Genomic DNA, 23,243 nt, shown 5'->3' on the forward strand with positions numbered 1-23,243 from the left:
CTAAAAATTCTTTGTTACTTGTGCTGCTTAAGTAGTATGATGTATTTCTATACTAGTTTTCTTATTTGTAGAAACACTCGAAATTGTAAACGATACAATACAGTAAGTTTTTCTACCTGCAATATTTACCTACTTTTACATATTATACATAGAAGTACATTTTTACATGAAAATAATTATTCTAACTAAGTAGTTTTATCTATTTTAACCTTAGCTTTCTTTTATTAGAAACACTTAAAACTGTGGTTTTTTTCAGTTTTGTAGCAGTGTATACACTCTCATGTTATGATAGTAGTTTTAAAGCTTGTTATATTGTATAAAGTTATGAATGCCTGTGTAAATTATTTAATATAAAACTATAATATGGCAGGACATTCAAAATTTAATTTCTGTAAAAACATTAAATATTTTCGTATTTTGAGAAGTGTAATATTTAATATGTAATATTTTCAATCTCCTTAATTTATAATATCTTTACACAGTATAGTGTAATGCACAAAATAAAATATTGCTTTTATGCATATTTAAACTTTAAAGTGTTATATGTTACAAAAATATTTCCTTTATTTATGGCACAAAAAATGAGATATAGGAGAGAAATGAATGTATTTTTATTTTTGCATCAATGTAAGTAACAATGTAAGCCTGAATACAACAATAATGGAAAATTTAATCCTTACATTGCCAACATCTGGTTTCATGCCAGGTACAGTAACTCACTACTACTGATTGCCAGTGTAAGGGTTATGAAAGTTACTGTTCGGTTACATATGTTGTTCACACCAAAATATTCCTGAAGCTGTTACATTGATAAACACCACAGAACAGTGGTGTTTATCACATTTTCAATTGTACATTATCGTATAATAGGCTAGCTCAATTTTTAATGTAGACATTACTAAATATTTAGAAAATGGTTAAACAGTATGATTAAATTTTAGTATCTTTGTTTCACATTAGAAGCACATGGAAATGTTTGGAAATTTTCGACTAGCATCTAGAACAAATACCTCTCCATTAAAATAATATGGAGCAAAAGTGTTTACAAATCAAATTGTTTTCCACAATAGTAATAATTTTGAGCAAGTTTAACTTCTTCTCTGTAACTCTAGTCATTTACTGACTAGAATAACTGGTATAATAGCAAGTTGCATCCACCAAAGTCAATGTGTGAAGAACAAACTTGTATTTAAACCCGTTGAATTTTAAGACTGACAAAATGCACACGAGAAAACTTATTATACAAATTTTGGAAGTAAGACTTGGAACATGAGCTAAGAAAATCCAGTAAAGCTGAAAATAAATTTTTATAAATAAAACAATAGTTTAGAAAAGATTAAAATTTCATTGATTGGTGTTCGATGGGTGACAGACATAACATTAGTCCAAGTTTATTCAGTTAATGATTTTAACAATATCATTGATTAATGTTTTTTATTTAGGTGAAATTACATTATGACAGTTAGGCTATTTTTTATCATTCCATAAGTTTAGAAATATGATTATTTATAACTGATCCTAAAAAATTTCTGTTTTATAGAATTTGAGAGAGTATGAATACAGACATCAAAAAGCATCTGTTGAAACGTCTTTTGGATATTTTCCTCCAGAATTTTCTATCGGATGTTCCTCCTCAGCCTACCAGATTGAAGGAGCTTGGAACATTGATGGTATAGTATTAACTAGTATAGTTAGATGAATAGTGAAAAAATATTCTTGTTTTAATTAATTTGAGTTATGCCTTTGTTACTGAACACTTAAAGAAAATGTGAATGTGACCAAATTTGAAGATGAAGGTTCTATGCTTGTTTACTTTAAGACCCAACTGTACTGGTGGCCATCCTGATTTTAGTTCCATAATAAATGTTACACTTCAAGTATTTTCACAACCTTATTCTTAAGTGTTGAGTTGTGGTAAATGTCTCGTTTTAAAGATACAATTTATTATTATCCATCCAAAACAATTTGTTAGTTATTTTATATTTTATTGGTAAAAAAGAAAAAGAATCTCAAACTTTTTCGTTGTTTAAATGTTTAAAAAGACAAGAGCCTCAAACCTTTCCATACTAACAATTTAGAACTTTTTCTCTATCATGTCTATGTAATTTTGAGGCAAAATGTATATCACAGTTATTTATACATTTTTATTCATACATTACATAAACATTGAATTCTTTCATTTCTGTAATGCTTATAATAATTTGTTGTTTCTAAACTAAATGATTCATAACAAACAAAATGCCCTTTGTAATATAGTATAAAAACGTTTTGCTTCCATTGTCTATGTTTGTATATATTAAGTAAAGTGATATACAAAACTATTACAAAAAATTATTAATAACAAAAAATAGTTCTAAATTATATTTTTGATGAGCGTTGGCACTAACAATTAACTGTTCAACCTAGTTTGGTTGGTTGCTTAATAACATTATTTGGCTGAAAACAGGAAGAAAAAGTTATTTTAAAATTATATGATCACAAACAAACTTTCAATGGCAGTTTTTTTATTAATTTTTAATGACGAATTGTTTATATTTTCATCAATTTTATTAATTAAAAATCATTCTTTATTATGAATGAGATAAATAGGATCTTAACTTAGAATTGACAACATCAACAATAACAGTAAGAGAAATAAACAATTCAAGTTTACATCCAATTGGGTAAATAAAATGCTTACCTAGCATCTAAACATTTAAAATTTTTGATTTTAAAATTTATTTGGCAATTAAATTATGTTCAAACAAATTATGTAAGAGATTAAACTTTTAATAGCACATGTCAAAGATTAACATTCATGGCATCTGCCTAAATGCAATCACAATACGTTTACATAGCAAGCAAGTATGGCAGCTTCAAAACAGGGAGGTTGTGTGTTTTCATTGCTCAACACCTGGCTTTTCAAAGGCCTATCTAGAAAGAATTAACTTTATTCTCATTCTACCTTAAAATGCTTCTTTATATTTTTATTCCATGACTTTCTGACACCCAAACACAATCATGCATGGGCATGTGAGTGTGCGTACACACACACACGCGCATGCACGCACGCACACACACACACACACACACACACACACACACAAGGACAGTGTTGTTCAGAATAATGTCAATACAGATGGATCTAAGACTGGGTGTATTTTTGGACTTTGGTATGGTGTATTATTTTTTTTACAAGATTTTCTCTCCTAATGACTCATCCATCTATTTGGCTGAACTAACAATAGAAAAGACCCTATTGTGTGGTGTAACACTCAAAAGTTAGTGATATATATATATATATATATATACAGGGTGATTCGGTTAGTGTTACCGGCACTTTCTGAGCTGATTGTACTATAAAAAAAAATAAAGAAAAAAGTTCATATAAACATGGGTCCGGAAATGCTTCCTTACTGGGTTATGGCCAATTGAAGATTTCACCAAAATTGTGTGCAGGAGGTCAAATGATGATTTGCCGCGCGTGTTTATGAAGAGATATTTATAGGCGAATGCAACTTTTTCTAACGGATTTTTAGATGAGAAATTGAATAAAGTTCATCTCATAGCTGTATCTCATTTAGTTTTTTTGTTATACTACAAAAAAACAGAAATAAAATAATTTTGAAAACACTTTTTTAAGGTTTAACGGACAATTATTTTGTTAAATAGGCATTGAAGACCCACATTTTTACAAAGAAACTTGCAGAAAATTTAATTCTGAATAAAATTATGTGCCACACGGCTATTAACAGCGAAGTATTAGTTTCTGGAATTTAATTTTACAACAAACATTCTACCAAGCAAGAAATACGTATTTAGTAAATAAAACACCGTAATGTAATGATATAAGGTACACAAATAATTGATTAGCATACAATTGTAAAATTCGATTTTAATAGATTAATGCTCAACTAAAAAACAATAATACTATTACTTTTTAGGACTATCCAAATGGTTACATCATGTACCTACATATCTTTGTCACGTTAGCTTTACAGAAGGTAAATTATGTTTTTATAAGTTGGTATCACAAATCAGCTGTTCAACAATACACTGCAATTTATTGAGGAATCCAAATTATTTGTTACCAATTCTGTACTAGTTTAATGAGTGCAATTTAATACAATTAATTTACTACTCGTTTGTTTAGTGAAGTGTATTTTAAAGTAACTTACTATCACAATTGCAATGCCTTTGTTATTTACAAACGAAGAAATATGCCGACATGGTATTTGTCCTTAGGCGTTTGTGACGGAAATGCAAACCGCTGCTACTGCAGAATACCGAAGACGATTTTCCTAATCGCAGAGTTCCAAACCCAAAAAACGATCAGTGGATCATTTCGTACCCTAAGAGTAACAGGTAAACTTCCTAGTATTAATTAATTATCGGGATCGCCCTGCCCAGAATAATGTAGATATGGAAGAGGCTATAATCATGGCTACTGAACGCAGTCCTGGTGTCAGTACACGGCGTCTTTCTAGGCGATTCGCAGTGTCTCAGTCTGAAGTATGGAGAACTTGCGCAAAAATAGCATGTTCCCTTACCATAAACAACAAGTTCAAAGTATTCAACCAACAGATCCTCCTCTTCGATTGGAATTTTGCAACTGGGTTAATTAGAAAACCGTCAACATCATAGAACCATTTTATTCACTGATGAAGCTCAATTTACCCGAGATGGCGTCAACAACCTTCACAATGAACACACTTGGGCAGAGGGAAAATCCACATAGTACAATCGTGCGCAACTTTCAACACAGATTTAGTGTAAATGTATGGTGTGGACTCATTCATGAATCGATTAATAGGACCATTCATTCTCCGAGGACATCTAAATTCCCGCATGTACCTAGAATTCCTTACAGAACAACTACCACTATTATTAGAAGATGTTCCATTAGCAGCAAGGTGCAATATTATTTATCAACATGATGGTGCCCCTGCCCACTTTTCCCATAATGTAACAATGCACTTAAACGAGCAGTTTCCCGGGCGATGGATTGGTCGCGGTGGACCACACACTTGGCCACCAAGATCACCAGATCTAACTCCATTAGATTTCTGTATATGGGGTTGGATGAAGAACCTGGTGTAACAGGAAAAAGTAAATACACATGAAGAGTTAATAAATCGAATTGAAGATGCCGCCGCACAAATCAAAAACAATCGTGCAGCGTTGCGGAGGATAACTCGATCAATCAGAAAGCGAGCTGCTAAGTGTATTGAAGTACAAGGGACTGATTTTTGAACACGCTGTTATGAAAGTGGTACGTAGTATTATAAGCTTTAGATGAAAAACAATAATTTATTTAAAACTTAATTTAAATTGCATCCTAATAAATCTTATGTGTAGGCTACTCTATGTCATTAAAATGCGGTTTTCCTTTGCTTTGGAATTTCTTGCTTGGTAGAAATGTTTTGTTGTAAAATTAAATTCCAGAAACTAATACTTCGCTGTTAATAGCCGTGTGGCACATAATTTTATTCAGAATTAAATTTTCTGCAAGTTTCTTTGTAAAAATGTGGGTCTTCAATGCCTATTTAACTAACAAAATAATTGTCCGTTAAACCTTAAAAAAGTGTTTTCAAAATTATTTTATTTCTGTTTTTTGTAGTATAACAAAAAAACTAAATGAGATACAGCTATGAGATGAACTTTATTCAATTTCTCATCTAAAAATCCGTTAGAAAAAGTTGCATTCGCCTATAAATATCTCTTCATAAACACGCGGCAAATCATCATTTGACCTCCTGCACACAATTTTTGGTGAAATCTTCAATTGGCCATAACCCAGTAAGGAAGCAATTTCCGGACCCATGTTTATATGAACTTTTTTCTTTATTTTTTATAGTACAATCAGCTCAGAAAGTGCCGGTAACACTAACCGAATCACCCTGTATATATATATATATATATATATATATATATATATATATATATATATATATATATCTATTCCTCTAGCAGCTGGTCATCAGTGACTTATTTTAAAGATGTCTGACTTTGCACTGTACGGAACTCCCTACTTCCCTTTAAATCTAAAGGTATTATTTTCTGGGCACGTCTTGTTTGTATTAAATGATATGAATGGCAGAAAATGAGCAAAGAGAGTTGGGGATGTTTATTACTACTAATTATAAGTTAAATAAAGATAAATAAATGCTTGGATGCTTGAACAGTAAGTTAAAACTAATAGTTTAAAAGAAATAATTGTTTACCTTGACGAATTTGATGAATTGAAAGATTCAGGTTAATTATAGTTTGTTATCACCCCATGTTGAAGTGTTCTAAATTTATATATTCTAAGATCAAAAATGATCAATTTTATTAATTATATTACCAACTTTGATACACGTTTATTAAAACATTATTCTAATCTGATCAAGTTTATTACTTTTGATCCATCTTAAACAACTTGATGAAACTCAAGTAAGACACTTGATTAATTGATTGTCTGACATCAGGTTTGATCAGATTTGATTAGGTTTTGATGTTCATTCTTTTTAATCTATAAACAATTAATTATAATTGTAAGATGATCAAAATCTGGTGTGAATGATTTACGCTATGTACAAATATTGTATTGTTGACAAAACAATAGATTTATTTTAATTTTTGAAAGATTTTTTTAAAGATGAAAATGGTACTTTTTAGTGTGACAAATTTCTCTCATTTTTGGTACTATGCGGAAGTGCCTTTTGTACAATTAATTGAAATTTTGTTTTAGGCAAGGGTGAGAATATCTGGGACAAATTGGTTCACCAAAAGCCAAGTGTGATAAAAAACAATGACACTGCCGATGTGGCGTGTGATTCCTACCACAAGTACAAGGAAGATGTGAAGCTTATCAAGTATATTGGCGTGGGTATAAACGTGTAATGTTTAAAACATTAACTGAGTCGTACATAAAGTTGTGCAAATTATGGTATCAACAACAATTAGAAAACATATTTGTTTTTTATTATGTGACCAGTAAGAATTTAGAAAATATTGGGTATCTATTAATTGTAACTTTGATTGTTCGAAATATAAATATGGGTTTAAAACATCAATTTTGGTATATTTCCCAACTAGTAAAACACAAAAGTTTAAATTTAAGACTTTGGTGTAAGAGGGGGTTTATTTGCTCATAACTCCCAACTAAGGTCTTGTTTCGGGTCATCAAACTATTGGATGAAATTGTGATTTACAAATTAATTTCAATCAAATTTTAAAAAAGTGGGTTGATAAGAATTTATTATGCCTCAACAATTACTATCATATGTTACTATCATTTAACTACAGTATTAATATTTACTTAACCATCTTGTATTTTCATCACATACACTATGTATGAATCTGCAAAGTAACTATAAATCTATGCATCATGGAATAAAACGTATATCATAATGGTTATGTACAAGAGATGGGAGTTAAAATTTTAGGTTTAATTCCACATAATATCAAAAGTGAAAAAACCCCAGTTAAGTACAAAAAGTTAAAAATAATCTTCATAACCGGCAAGACTATTTGTGCTTTGGAGAGTTTTTTATTTTGTTAGTAATTATTAAAAAACTGACACTATTCAAAACTGTATCATTGTATGAATAAACATTTTTTTATTTTGATTTTGAATAGTCTAGAGACGTTACTACTCAATATTCTCATCAATTTTTCAGTAGGCAAGTATTACATTTGTGTGTTGGTTACTTTGTACTTAACCAAGTGAAGTAAAATATTAGAGCATTTCATAAAACAATATTTTGCAAAAATTCAACAAAATTTAGGTCTAAACAAGAGTTCCTAATTGTTCAATTATTAAATAGAATAAACCAGTACTAAAGTATAAAATATGTAAAACTTTAGAGTCTGTTTCAAGATCTTGCATATTTTGTATTGCAGTGTATTGTGTATTTCAGTTAGCTAACTAAACTCTACTGTTTCAGTTCGATCATTATCGCTTCTCTATCTCTTGGAGTCGTGTACTGCCCACTGGACATGACAACGTTGTCAATCAAGCTGGAATAGACTATTACAATAACTTGATCGATGAACTGCTGGCAAATGGGATTCAACCAATGGTATATTAAAAATATATTCAATATCTGTAGAATAAGTAGATTATTAAGTTCCTCCTTTTTTCTTGAAAATGACAAATCGGATATGGTATGTACAATTTACATGTTTTGTTTAAATTGGAAAAGGTAGAAGGTGAAGGTGTGTTTGATCAATACAGAAATAATACAAATGCTATTGTTGGGTTAACAAACTTACCTGTAAAGATACTTTCAGAAAGAGGGATATTCTATGGTAAAGTAACTAATAGTTTGCATTCTCTATTGTTACAGTAGTCAAATACAGTATAACACATTAGAGACATCGGTTAAAGTGAATAAAACTTTCTCTACTTGCAAGCATCTAGTGCAGTGTTCTAGCATTCGCTCACAATCGTGTTAATAAACTAATAAATCTAGGTAGAAACATGTAGAGAAGCCACAGAAGTATCCAGGAAAAATTAAACAACTTAGTACTAGGCCCAGTGACTAGGTATTTTGTGACTTGTTTCCCTCAACTATCACTCCGCTGCTCAGTTCCAGTCCATGTCAGTCATCACTTCTGTGTGTTTATTTTGTTTGACATATACATGAAATGACTCTATGTCATTTGGTTTGATTTAAAACTATTGATATAATTAATATGTGTACTGTGGAACATGTTTACTTTTTACTATGGATACATTGGAATGTTTTGATTTAATTTTAGCTCCAAAAAGTAACACATTGGAATTTTATATCTTTTTTGAAATTCAAATTCTTTATTGTCACAATTTATAAAATATACGTTCTTTTAAACCAGCACAGCTGGAAGAACAAGTGACATTGTCAAGATATAAAATAGAACTTAATGTTACCATGAAACATTATCAGTCAAATGTATGAATTAAGTATGTATAATGTTATTAAGTTATAAAAAAGTCATAAAAATAAAATATATACATTTATGTATCTATAGTCATAATGTTATAAAATGAAATTGTATTACATAGATATTCTTCAATAGAGTTTGTACATATACATTGCACACATATGTACAATATAAATAGTAGTGCATTCTAGATAAGTTGGATAAAGATTCAAATAAAATACAGTAGTTTATACTGTTTCTCAAATATAGTTTTCTGCTTTTTAAACTTTTATGTGTACTTATGTGTAGTAATATTTTAATATTACACGTTGAAGAAGATTCAACTAGAATAAAATTTAAATACAATCAGCAATACTTAACTAAAGGCTCTAATCTATTATTTTGGTGCTGTATTATAGTCAATCATTCAAGATTGAAATTTTAAAGAGTTAAAATAAATCCTGTCAGTTTTAGAATAGAATAGAATAGAATATGATTTATTTTTGAAAATATTACAATAACACATTATATACATTGGTATACGCAATGTTTTATAAGTTTTAAAGCTAGACACTAAAAACCTTTGTTCTAAAATAAACACACGCAAATTTATAATATTGTCAGTATTTATCCTAGTTATGCACAAAATTAATTTATAGTGGAATTTTGTTTCCATTTTCATTATCAAAATGATGTATGAAAAATTAACCATTAATGGATAAAATGAATAAGGCCTAACCTAAATATTTCAATAATATCCATACATTTCATGTATGTAGTATGAATATTACTTTAGAAATGTGATATTTTAAAGCACAGTATTAATATATTTCGTTATCTGAGTCATGATATTAACATTATATTATACACATTTCATGTAATCTACAAATTTTACAGTGAAGTTTCTCAAAATTTGCTTATCTGTCTAATTGTGTGATCTGAAGAAAAATATTTCGGAAATCATGTGACTCCCTGAATAAAAAAAAATCATCTCTTAGTCAAAAGCTATAGTGTATATCACTCCATATAAACATTATAACACCTAACAAAATTGAGCAATTTGGATTAAACTTGTGGATTGATTTGTATAAAGGATACCATGCATATGTTTGTAAGACAAAAACATGCCTTAAAAACTTGAAGAATGATGACAGGAAGTTCTCACAAGCCATGTGTCTGGTACAAATTTAGATAGAAACGAATTCACGTGTTGCGGAAACATATAGAATCAAGAATCAAGAAATCTTTATTGTCTTTAAGCACTTGACAATGCAATGGACAACGTCACTTTTTATTATATCTAAAAGGCTACCTACTCCTATCACACCTTTAAAACCTCATAATACAAGTGTAATGATTAGACTGTAAGTCAAAGTAAATTTTATATGAACATGTGAATAACGCCACAATTTAGTCATTAAAAAGAAAATAAAAGTAAAAATGGTATTAGCAGCATCTCGTTAAATATATATAACATATCTAAAACATTATATACAGAATAAATTAAATAGTAAATAAAACAATAAATATATAACAATAAAAACAATAAAAAAGTAACAATAAATAGATAAAAATGCAACAAATTAAAATTAACAATGAAATAGATTTAACAACAATAAATAAATAACAAGAGATAACTATCAACAAAATCATAACTATTAAAAAAAATTAACGTACTAATATCACAGGTTAAGTAGTCATTTAAAGAATAAAATGTGTTATCAACAAGCCAATTACTCACAACATTTTTAAATCTATTAATAGACACATGCCATGCTTTTTCAGGAAGTTTATTAAAAAGTTTAATCTTCATATAAATAAAAGTGCCTTTGGTTTTCTCCAATCGAACATTCATTCTTGTTCAAGCATATATTTTTTTCTTGTACAGTAGGAGTATATTTCTTGTCTACTAATAAAACTATCTAATTGTTCCTTGATACTAAGTAAAGTACAATAAATATACAGGGATGGAAGGGTCATAATTCTAAATTTTTTAAAAAGTGGGACACAAGAAACTCTATTGCCAACATTTGCAATAATTCTAATTACTTTCTTTTGCCAAATGAAAGCAGTTTTAGCACTAGTACTGTTTCCCCAAAGTGTTTACACCATACCTGAGCTGGAAATGGAAAAAGGCATAATATGCTGTGACCAACATTTCAGTACTGATATTATACTTTAGTTTCCTGATAAGGTATGTAACCCTAGCTAAATTTTTTACAAAGAAAACTTACATGTGCATCCCAATTTAATCGATTATCCATGTATATTCCTAATAAGCTTAATAGGTTCTGTGTATTTACTATCAAGGACACACAATTTCCATCAAGAGTAAAAATTAAATTTTCTGTTTTGCTATTATTTACTACCAAAAGGTTGGCTTTAAAACCACTTAATAGCTTCAGTCATTGCCTGCTCCTGTTCTAAAATTAAAGTTTCCAGAATGTTTATTGCTATTTAAAATAGTTGTATCATCTGCATATAGAACAGACCTACAAGGCATATTAAATGAAAAATCATTTATTGCTACTACAAAAAGAAAAGGACCGAGTACTGAGCCTTGTGGTACTCCTAGTAAAACATTTTGGAAACCAGATACATCTTTATTTTGTGAAACCATCTGGCTTCTATTTTGTAAATATGATGAAAATAAACGTAATTCATTATTTTTTTATGCATAAAAATGTAGCTTTTTTAAAAGCAGGTCATGAGGAATGCAATCAAAAGCCTTACTTAAGTCAATTAAGGTAGTAGATGTCATTATTTTGTTTTCAAAATTCAGAATAACCTGTTCTGTTACAGTTTCAAACCGCTTTTACTGTGTTTAAACGTGGAGAAAACCAAATTGGTCCGAACAAAAAAGATTATTTACAACAAAAAAGTTATACAATTGTTCTTTTGATACAAAACTCAAATATTTTACTAAGAATAGGAACTAATGAGATTGGTCGATAGCTAGAGGGGTTTAGTCCTATCTCCTTTTTTAAAAATTGGCACTACTTTTGTTATTTTTAAAGCTTGAGGAAATGTTCCTTGGTCTAGCATCTTATTAAATAAATAAGTAACTGGCTCTAATATTATGTCAATGATGTCTTTCATAATTGCATTGGAAAAAACCATAATAAATCCTCACTTTTTGAGGTACTCAACCTAGATGTACAATATAAAACATAATTTCTTTCAATATTTTTCCATTTAAAATCATTTTTTAATACACCCTTATTTCTTATGTAAATTTTCTAAATATTCAAGAGCAAGGTTATTGTCATTCTGCTGGTCAGAAGTATTAAATTATATTAGAAGGTGAAAGTGTAAAGAAGTTATTAAAAGTCCTAGAATCAATAAAAAGTTTCATGATTTTTTTCTTCAACCTTTTTTTCTGTATTAATTATTTTCCAAGCAGCTTTACATTTATTTTTTGAATTGGTAATATATTTCTCATTAAATAATTTTTTCTGTCTTTTAATTTCAGATCTATACAGATTTTTTTGCTCTCTGGTGTACACATTTTTACATTGTAGTTCATGAACTGTACCCTTACTGTTTTTAAGCTTATCATACAATGCAACTACTATTTTCCTAATATTTTTCCAATTCTTTTGTATACCATTTACTACTTAACCTATTAGTATTGTCACTATTGCCTAATTTAATCTCTTTAAAATATAATATAATATAATTAGAGAATTAAATATATTTTCTCTTACCCATAATGTTTTACATATCTTATGACTTTATCTTTTTCAATCAAACTAACTGTAGGCCTATAGAAAGTATAATTACATTTCATATATAATGTGTAGTATACTGCATAAAAACTGACAGTTTTTTAAGTTTTTTAGAATTTTCGAGTAATTTAACATGGTTTCTGATGTTTTGTAATGTTCCAATATAGTGTGTATTCTCGTGAGAATTAAAAGTGAATAAGACACAGAATTCTTTAATGATCTTGACATATTAATCCTTTTGCCTCAATCTTGAATATTTAGTGAAAGATCTCATGAAAGATCTATCGTATGGTTCAATTTTATAGATTACTTCAAATTTTATTCCCTTAAGATTTGTGTAATCTCTAAATTATGATTTGCTTTGTAGTTAATTTTATATAGAGTTTGTATATACTTACAGTACTATATCTGATATTTTCCCCCAGATAACCCTCTACCACTTCGATCTTCCTCAACCTTTACAAGAGCTTGGAGGTTGGACCAATCCAGTGATGGCAACATACTTTGAAAATTATGCTAGAGTTCTATTTAAAGCATTTGCATCCAAGGTAAATATTGTAAATAATCCCATTATTGTAAGTATTTTTGAAAGCATTCTTGCTTACTCCTTTTAGCTGTAATGGTTGTCATTCTGTTCTTGACAGATCTAAGCCATCAGCTTTTTAATTGTTACAGTTGACAATTTCTGTTCTTTGTAAGTTTATAGTATGTACTTTCATTTCAGAACTAAAGGTCCCACTTTAATTATGTTACAGCCACTTTTCATTTTCCTAAGCCTCCAGTTTGGATGACAGATGATGTGACTTTATATGAAATTCCATAATGATTTTTGCTTTGTACCGATTATATATATCTTATCTGTATATTTGTACATATAAATTGCTGTGTATATGATAAATTGAATGGGCTGTAAACATTAAAATATAGTTACTGATGAATTAAAACTTAGTACAATAAGGTGGGAATAATAAAAATATAATGTAACAGCATAGACTGTTAATGGTTCCAAAAATATATAATATGTATTTGTATCATCAGGTGGAAAAACTAATATATGAAATGACAAAAAATTGAATGTATAAACAAGTTTTACTAAATTCTGGCACTTTGTTAAACATCAATCTTACAAGCTTGCTTTGTTTTTTAACCTCATGTGTAAGGTTTAATTATGTCCAGGTTTTGTTATTAAGCATGTAACTGAATCATCAATCAACAGGATAGTTTATCATGTCACAGTCAGGATAGTATTACTAGATAATATTTTTTGTAGATTTATTGGTAGTAAACTACACACCAATTTGTTGGTATACAATCACCATGTGCTGGCTCAGATTTGTCTTAACATACTTTACTGTCCTTCAGTTATTGATTAGAGATAGAATTGAAGAAATATTAAATGAAGATTGAATAGTATTTATGTATGCTTTGCAAACATCTTTTATCTAAGTAGACTTTGACTCATTGGCTAGACATCATCTGTCTAAATGTGTACCATACACTATAGTAGTATTGATTGAACATTAAGAATTAATTCCAATGGCATAATGAAATTAAATATTGCTCTCTAAGTACAGTGGAAAAGTGTTATATATTGTAGGAATAATTTTTATTGTACAAGTAATAAATAAAACGTCACAATTTTGTGTAACTCGTTCACTTAAATAAATTAAACAATCTGAACAAATTAATTATTTTGGTCTGTGAAAATTATTATACAACACTGATACCATTAATACTGGCTGAATTATATACAATTCTCTCTTAAATAAAAAAAATAGCAAGCAAAGAAAACATTAAAATCATTTCTGTTTTATTATTAATGTTTACAACCATTTTACTTACTCATAATAAAACTTAAACTAATGTATAAGTTACAATAAGTTGAAATAATTATACAAAATAATACAACTGTACTTATTTTAATTTTTGTGAGTTTATTTTTAATTTTGATCTCAATGTTTATATAGAAGGAACAGGGAAGACATAACTTTCTATGTGCATTCATTCTGTGGATCTATTTTCTGACTGGAATAATGGGCAAACACATTGCATATATATTATAAATTAGTTATATTTTACTTCCACTTCAAGCACACATTATAATATAAACAAATATTGTAATAGTTAAAAAAATAAGAATTTAGTTTTTCAGTGGAAATATCAGTTTTTTAATCATTAAAAGAAAAAGTGGATTTTGTGCAAATGTCTATATATTTGTCTGCTTTATTTATTTTAAAAACTTTACTTACTTAATTTATATATATATATATATATATATATATATATATATATATATATATATATATATATATATATAAAGATATTATTGAATATTTAGGAATAAAATTTAATTTATAAATCGGTTTTGGACTTCAAAATTTTTAATTTATCAGTCAAAGTTAAAAAATACTAATTTCTAGAAATTCTTGTGGCGGGAATGATTAATTTATAATATTTTAAATAATATAACATTCTAATCTAAGCATATCCACACTAACACATGTTTTGTACTAAAGGTGAAATGGTGGATAACAATAAACGAGCCCAAGAATGTGATGCTTGGATATGGACAGACCAACTCTACTCCTGTTCTGGCTCCTCATATCTTCCAGTCTGGGGTGGCCGACTACCTAGCAGCTCACACACTCATCAGAGCACATGCTAAGGCTTACCGTCTCTATCAGAGAGAGTTTAAACCCAAATACAATGGTTTGTAAGGGTTGATCATTGGATAAATTTCTTATTTTGTATGTAACCACCATAACCACTAAAAACATATGGAAATGATGGATTGAGTATTCTGGTCCATGTTTTGACAATGTTTTAATTATTGGTTCTGTGCATTATTCCTTTATTATAAGTAGTAAGTAGCTACATAAAGATACTTTTGATCTGATTTCACCCATTACATACAATAATACAATAGCTAGCAAATGATTTGCACAGATATAAATAAGTATATTGTAGATGTTGCCAAAATGTGCATGACTTTTGCACCATGCAACATCAAAATTGGCGAACTTGTAAACGAAGTATTGTGTTTTCAACAGAACAGCTTATTTCTGATGTTAAATATAATAATTAGTGTCTGCTCAGTGCATACGTTGGGTACGAGTTTTATATAAATGTTTTATTCATAATTGCGATTACAAAACTCAGCTTTTTGAGTTACCATGTTGTTTTGCCAATGGTATTTATTTAGACAACACATGAATACTATATTGGATAATAGTACTATCCAATTAATTGTTGTTTACACTTACAACTATAGTACAGGAGATAAATCAAATATAAACAATCATTTAAAACAATTTTGATTTAATTACTGTGTACACTTATTATTGATTTAAAAATTTTCTTCTGTACCGCACTTCTGATGAAATATCTTCCACGGTAAACCAGAAATCATGTTCAGTAAGCTCTTGACCGGCATGAATATTGTCATCTATAAGGCAAAGCCAATCTTGAAGACTAACCAAAATGGTTCTCCCACTCCTCATAAACCAAACATCCAAAGAACATTATCTAGGCAGGATGTGCATTTTTAGAAGAATAGCTAAACTACTGTTTATATTTGATTAGTCTAGATATTTAAATAAGTGGTATAAAATATAACTACTGCTACTCAGTTTTAAACTTTGAAATTTCTAGATTATGCATTGTGCATGTGCTGGGCAATAAAACAAATGTTAACGCCTTTAAAATTATTTCAGACTTTCTCTTTATCTTGAGTATCTCTTGACAGGCCAATGGCTATTATACAGTAGTTGAAAAAAAATAGATTTGTTAGAAATATTAACTAAAGGCTCAAATGCTTTTACCCCTAAAAATACTACTTCCCTCACCAAACACGACAATGTTCATATTGATTTTAGTCAGAATATCATCTGGTTATCCTATAAAATTTTAAGTAAATAAATATCTTTACAGGAAGTGTATTTATCTCCTTGGATGCAAGATTCTTCTACCCATTGTCCACCTCATTGGAAGACAAACAGGCAACATCGAGGATGGCTCAGTTTGAGGTAAACATGAGTATAGTAGTTTATTATAGTACATCGAGGCTTTGTTATGTAAGAAAGAAACCATTTACAGCTTTTACATAGGTTAACTACACAATAATCAATAATCATATTGCTACCTGCTCAATTTCAAATGCTTAATAAAAATGGGATACACAATAATCATATTGCTACCTGCTCAATTTCAAATGCTTAATAAAAATGGGATTATTTTTAATTCAGCCCTTAACGCAGTTGCCAAACAAATGAACAGCACTAAGTCTAACAAGCTAACCACTGAGCCAATTGTCATTAAATTTCAAATATTGTATCAAATACATATTGCAATTAAATTATTTTGCATTAAGCGTGAGCCTAGGCTTCACCCTTCTTTCTAAAACAATTAATTTCAAAGGTTTTTTATTCAGTGAAGTATTACTTAATTAAAATGAAATGAAATGAAATGAAATGAAAAATGACTTTATTGAATACAACGTAAAACATATTCAATTGGCGAGGTTAGGACTATTAAGTCCTCTCTTACACCTAACCATAAATTAATAAACTCTACTATTACTGTAAAATAAGAGCCACAATACAGTTTACATTACTATTTTACAATCGAAAATTATAATATCTATTTATATAAAGTAATAAAATGAAACAAAGGTTTTCTATGAAACTAAAAATAAATACATAGAATAAAACTTACAAGGAATTTAACAGACATTCATCCATCACCATTCATACAAAGCCATCGTCCCATACCCTATGCCACGATATCGTCAACCCGAAGAGGCCCAAAACAGATGGTCCCTAAGCACCCCCCGAAACCGTTCCCGACTACGAATACCTCTAATATGATCCGGGAGATTATTCCAAAGTCGACAAGCAGAGACTGTGAATGATTTACTGTAAATAGAGGATCTATGAACAGGAATAGATAACAGAGAGGCTCCACGTCGAGTATTCCAATTGCTTGTTTCAGAAATGAAAGAAAAGCGTTCAGACAGATAGGAAGGGGAATGATCGTTATACAAAATAGAATGTAACATGCTGAGAATGTGGAACTGACGGAGTAGATTCAACTTTAACAGATGTAACTGATTGATGAAGGGTGTTATATGGTCATATCGTCTGAGGTTGAAGATAAAGCGAACACAATAATTTTGAGCACGTTGTAATCTGTCCGAAAGCTCAACCGTCATGTCATTTATAACTTCGCTACAGTAATTGAAATGGCAGAAAATCAGGGTCTTCACTAGCATTACTTTCAAATTCAAAGGTAAATAAATAGCAAATTGCTTAAGACTATGAATACCAGCAAACACCCTGCCACAAGTCTCAGTAACATTATTGGCCCTACTAAGAGTTTTTGTAATAGTCAGTCCAAGATTTTTGACCTTGTCACTGTATGAAAGAGGATGACCGTTCAAAATGAGTGTAGGAGTGTTGTTCAAGTCGATACCGCTCAGAAGTCTGGAAGTTCCAATAAGAATAGTTTGAGTCTTGCTTTCGTTAAGTTTCAGTCCGTGTTTGAAGGCCCACGTTGCAATAGCGTCAATGTCAGTGTTCATGTCAGCAACAATGTTTAGATAGTTCGAAATGGAAAAGTGGTTGTAAATTTGTAAATCGTCGGCATACAGGTGAAAAAATCAGTGTTTGATCATAGCAGTCAAATCGTCGATGTAAATTGAAAAAAGAAGAGGGCCAAGGACAGAGCCCTGTGGCACCCCTCGATTCACAGGTTTCCAGTAGGAGTCTTTGTCGTTAGACCTAACACACTGCTGACGACCTGACAGATACGACCCAAACCACTCCACACAGCCATCAGAGAATCCGATTTTAGACAATTTCAAAAGAAGCAATGGGTGGTAAACGCAGTCAAAAGCCTTAGAAAAATCAAAAAGCGTTAAAATAGTAACAAGCCTTTTGTCCATTGCCGAACGTATATCTTCAGTGATTTTTAAAAGAGCACTCGTTGTAAAAGACTGTGGTAAGAATATATTCCCATCTGCGTCTCAGATACTTGCGGAAAGATTTGTTCTTTTATAAATAAAATGATCTAGTATCATGTAAATAGCTCCTACACGTAGTAAATATGTGACAAGATGCCACACTTGTACATATAAGTTAAAAGAATCTGCTTTACAATATTATTTAACTGGATTTTCTTTTTCCACAGAGAGAACATCAGCTAACAAAAAATAGTACTGTCTTACAGTACTGTTGAAGTGGAATTGTCTTGTTTACCAAGTTTAAAAAATAACAATAAGTACAACAAGTGTGGATTATTGGATATATAACACAGTACTGTAGTAAGAGATTGTCTTTTTCAGTTGCAATACAAGTACAAAAGTTGTATATTGTTTCTGTCCTGAAGTACTGTTGTACTGGATTGTCTCGTTTTATTGTGAACAATTTTGTTTGAGGGTCAAAGCTTAGTTTTTGTAAAAAATAAAAAAGATGAACCTAAATTTATATTCTTAAAACATTTTTAGAGTCTTATTGAATATCAAGGAGGCTATAGAGAATCACAAATTTATTTAATTAATACAAAATACTCTAGGATTTTCATTAACTGGATTTAAATGTATCTGTTCTTTAAGCTTGGACTATTTGCACATCCAATTTTTTCCAAAGAAGGTGACTATCCAAGAATCGTCAGGGAACGTATAGACTTTCTCAGCAAAAAGGAGGGGAGGAATAGTTCACGTCTACCTAGGTTTACTAAGGAAGAAATTAAGGAAATCAGAGGTATTTTAGAAATAAATGTTGAAATTATGCTATAGTACTTTATGTGTAATGTCCTTATATCTTCTGATGAAAAAAAGTAGGTCTTCTATTAATCCAGGTGAATATATTAAAAATCATCTTAGTTACCAATCTTGAACTATGATAATACATAATCATAAACTCATAAAATCTAAAGGTATCACTTATAGCATGACAGGAGTATGTGTGTTGCTTATCTTCAAAGCTAAATGTTAATCTTTTTTAACTACAAAAAATCATCAAATGTAAATTATGCTAACAATTGCAAATTTTAACAAAGTACAGAAATATTCATTTTATAAATTTAGATTATTTTCTACATTTTAAATAAAAATAACTAAGTAATGGAAAATAAATTAATTTAAAGACCATATATGTGTGATACAGCTGAAATTTTTCTAAAGAAGGTGGAACGTAAAAGAATAATACACATAAAGGAATGAAAAACATTAATTTCCTTACAAATAGCATTCTTCTCATCTCTCCCGTTATTCAAAATAATTTTTATAATAAATAATTTAAAATAAAAATATATCAGTATAGAGTAACTTCTAATCCAATACACATATCTACCATAGTTATGTCAAGGAACCTCTGACATTTTACAAAATGGATTTAACACTAACCTGTAACAATTTCAGCGTATTATATGTTGTTTCATATAAGTTTTCTTGATATATGTTTACCAATCTATATATATATATATATATTAATTACTTTAGGATAAATTAAAAATAACTCAAATCTGGGTGTGATTGAGGAAGTGCATCACATAATTAACATGGTGAAAACGTGACAGATCCTGTCCCCTGCACTTGTAAGAAACTACTTGGGCGTGTCCGCATTTCCTATTTTCTAATACTATAGTTCAGGGCTGCCCAACCTACGGCCCGCGGGCCGAATCCGGCCCGCGAGTCAGTTTTATGTGGCCCGTCTTGTTGCCAAAACAACCAAATTTGTTTACAAGCATTTGAAAAATTAAATAAATACAAATTTTGAGAAGCAAGCAGCCCAGCCGATTTCACGTAGAACGAGCCGTATTCATTTGTTGGAGTATGAGTGTTGAAAGAAGTAAAGTAGTTGCAGACAGATTTCACTGACTACGGTGGTGGCTGCCGGCTGGCGAACAGAGCGCGCGTAAAGCACGGCACAGCGCGCGGTGCGGCGACGTAACCCCTACCCAACTCAAGGTCACCAATCGCCACGTAATTTGTATGTCCTTGGATTAATTTAAATCAATGTATTCAATTTATTGGTGACTTTTTTATTGTTCCCTCAGAATTAGAGCAAACATCCAAAAATCTGAGTTTATATTTATTTCTACTAAAAGAACCTAAAAACATAATATTATTATAAACCTTTACCTAACAACTAATAAATAATAAGAAATTACAATAATCAGGAAACAAGGGCCAAATAACCTTAAAACTCATATTTTGCACAAGATTTCTGGAACAAACCCCGGGCAATACGTTTTGTTTGCGGTTCCAAATCCCCTGGGATGTTGGCCCGCCTGTCCATAAAGGGTTTACAATGTGGCCCTTGAGTAAAAACGGTTGGGCACCCCTGTATAGTTGATCTGTCTCGGGTCTATAAAAAGCCTTGGTTGATAAAAAAAAAAAACATAGTCATACATTATCACTTAGTGATGGTTATGCCTTATAAAGGTCTAGAGAACCTTAGAGCCATGGCTGGTCATCACCCCATTGTTCATCAATGTATTGTAAAATGTGTGGAAACAGTTAAAATTTAAGTTTTTGGTTAATGTTATGCTCATGACATTAGCACTGAATGATTGTTCTTTAATGAAAACAGAGCCTAATTTACCCTCTCTCTAACATCCTTAATGTAGTGATGCCACCTACAGTACAATTGCAGTCAATTTGGAGTGTATTGCAGTATCTGAAATACGTACATTGGAACCAAAGTGAGTGTGTTAAACAGTTTTGATATAATAACAGATTTATATTTTTCTGTCTTCATTAATAAACGGATAATGCAAAGAAATATAATGTAAGTTATATTTACAAATCTGAAATTTTAGGAAGTTCTGACATCTTTGGACTCAACCACTACACGTCTGTTGTGGTATCTCATTCGGATGAATATGATGAGACTCAGCCTGCTTTTGTGAGAGATGCTGGAGTTACATTGAGTAATGATCCCTCATGGGCTTCTGGAAACACTTCTATGTTCAAGGTTATATATTGTTACCTGTATGTTTATCATAATCTAACGAATACCTACATGAATCTTATTAAATGTTGACATCACAAAAGGGGCAAATATTTACAAATATCACACAGTCTGTAAAGTGATTTTGCCACAGTTTTGACCAATATCACTCCTTTGCAGTTACACTACTGTATTCTTTCACATACTTGATACAGATATTTTGATTTTTAGTATATAATATATGTGATTCTTAGGTAATGGAGGTTTCCGAACTTTATAACTTAGAAGTGGAAGGAAGATACACTTTCTATGCTAAATTTAAAAGTGTATAAATATTTCACTATACCTACTACCTAATTCTAATTCTATGAATGACTCCTTAAACAAAATCTTTTTACTCAAAATATTCAAACTAAGTTACAAATTAACTGACTTCTTATTGTTAGTGTTATCTGTTTTTTTTTTAATAATTGCTACTTATAGTATAAAAGGAAACAATTATTAGGATTATAATCAGCTCGATCTGAGGTGGAAAACACCAGAATTGTGTTTTGATACCCTTTATCTCAAAATATGAACACTTTTGGTATGAGCATGAAACTTTCTCCTTCCCGTAAAAATATATAAAAACACTGTTTAGAGACCTCATATTTTCAAAAGTTTTGAAAGAAGGGCCTGACCCCTTCCTTTCTTCTAGTAAGTATTCCAAACACTCCATGTGTGTTCTGCAATCTACAGTTCTAGAAATTGAGCACTGGTTATAATTTTTTTTAATACTTCAAGGTATCTCACTTTAAAAAGAAAATCAGGAGTTAGACTCTTTCAAAATCTTCTAATGTTAAGTAAGCATCCGGCAATCATTTAGACCAACTACAGTATATGGCTGAAAGTGGTACTTTTATTCTTTTGATATTGCTGGCTGATGGTGTTATAAGTATTATTTACTTGTCTGACAGTTGGTTTTAATTCTGTATTGGTAAAAGAATAAAATGATCTGAGAAAAAATGAATAATATTTTTAACCTTTTTACAGCCTTCTATTTTGACACCCAACAAAACTGGGGTGCTGACAATTAATAATTTCTTATACAAAACAGTGTAATTATATGAATCAAATTGCTCCCTTCCTCTACACTACTAACCACTGTAAGAGTGAGATGCTTTGCCAGTTGTTAATGTATATTATAACCTATGTTTCCAACCTTAAACTAAATTAAGAGGTTTTTTGTAGGTGGTGCCAGAGGGTATGAGAGGTATACTCGATCACATCAGAATCATGTACAACAACCCACCAGTGTTCATCACTGAGAACGGGATCAGCTCCAACAGTGGATTAAAAGATGATGACAGGATCAAGTACTATAGTGTGAGTTTTTGGTTGATAAACATAATTTTCGTATCTCTGACTTAATTGAAAAAATTTTGATTCTATCAATCATGTCTACAAATTTGTTTCTTGTTAATCAAACTTATGTCTGCTTTTCATATTTTTGTTGTGACTATCTTGAGTAAAATAATGTAACAGCACTGTGCAATCATCTGCAAATTTGTTTACTGCAATACATATTACTGCAACTTGTTCAAGCCCCAGTCAACTGAAATAAGTTTACTGTGTTTTATAACTGAAGGTTTTACACCCTAATGACTCACATTATAAATTACAATTGTCTTGATGAAATGTGCATTTTATTTATATC

General features: G+C 30.1%; 1 protein-coding gene across 1 annotated transcript in view; it reads left to right on the top strand.

Moving 5' to 3' along the window:
- LOC124358425 (lactase-phlorizin hydrolase-like) overlaps positions 1–23,243 on the top strand; it is a 62,597-nt gene that overhangs the window by 35,451 nt on the left and 3,903 nt on the right. Inside the window, exons 10-18 of the mRNA XM_046810723.1 lie at positions 1,541–1,670; positions 6,713–6,846; positions 7,911–8,045; positions 13,022–13,144; positions 15,113–15,305; positions 16,527–16,621; positions 19,207–19,354; positions 21,417–21,571; positions 22,778–22,912. Coding sequence (XP_046666679.1) covers positions 1,541–1,670; positions 6,713–6,846; positions 7,911–8,045; positions 13,022–13,144; positions 15,113–15,305; positions 16,527–16,621; positions 19,207–19,354; positions 21,417–21,571; positions 22,778–22,912 — 1,248 coding nt within the window. The remainder of the gene's footprint in view (positions 1–1,540; positions 1,671–6,712; positions 6,847–7,910; positions 8,046–13,021; positions 13,145–15,112; positions 15,306–16,526; positions 16,622–19,206; positions 19,355–21,416; positions 21,572–22,777; positions 22,913–23,243) is intronic.

This window comes from Homalodisca vitripennis, chromosome 3, assembly GCF_021130785.1.
Source record: "Homalodisca vitripennis isolate AUS2020 chromosome 3, UT_GWSS_2.1, whole genome shotgun sequence".
In the NCBI taxonomy this organism is placed as follows: Eukaryota; Metazoa; Arthropoda; class Insecta; order Hemiptera; family Cicadellidae; genus Homalodisca; species Homalodisca vitripennis.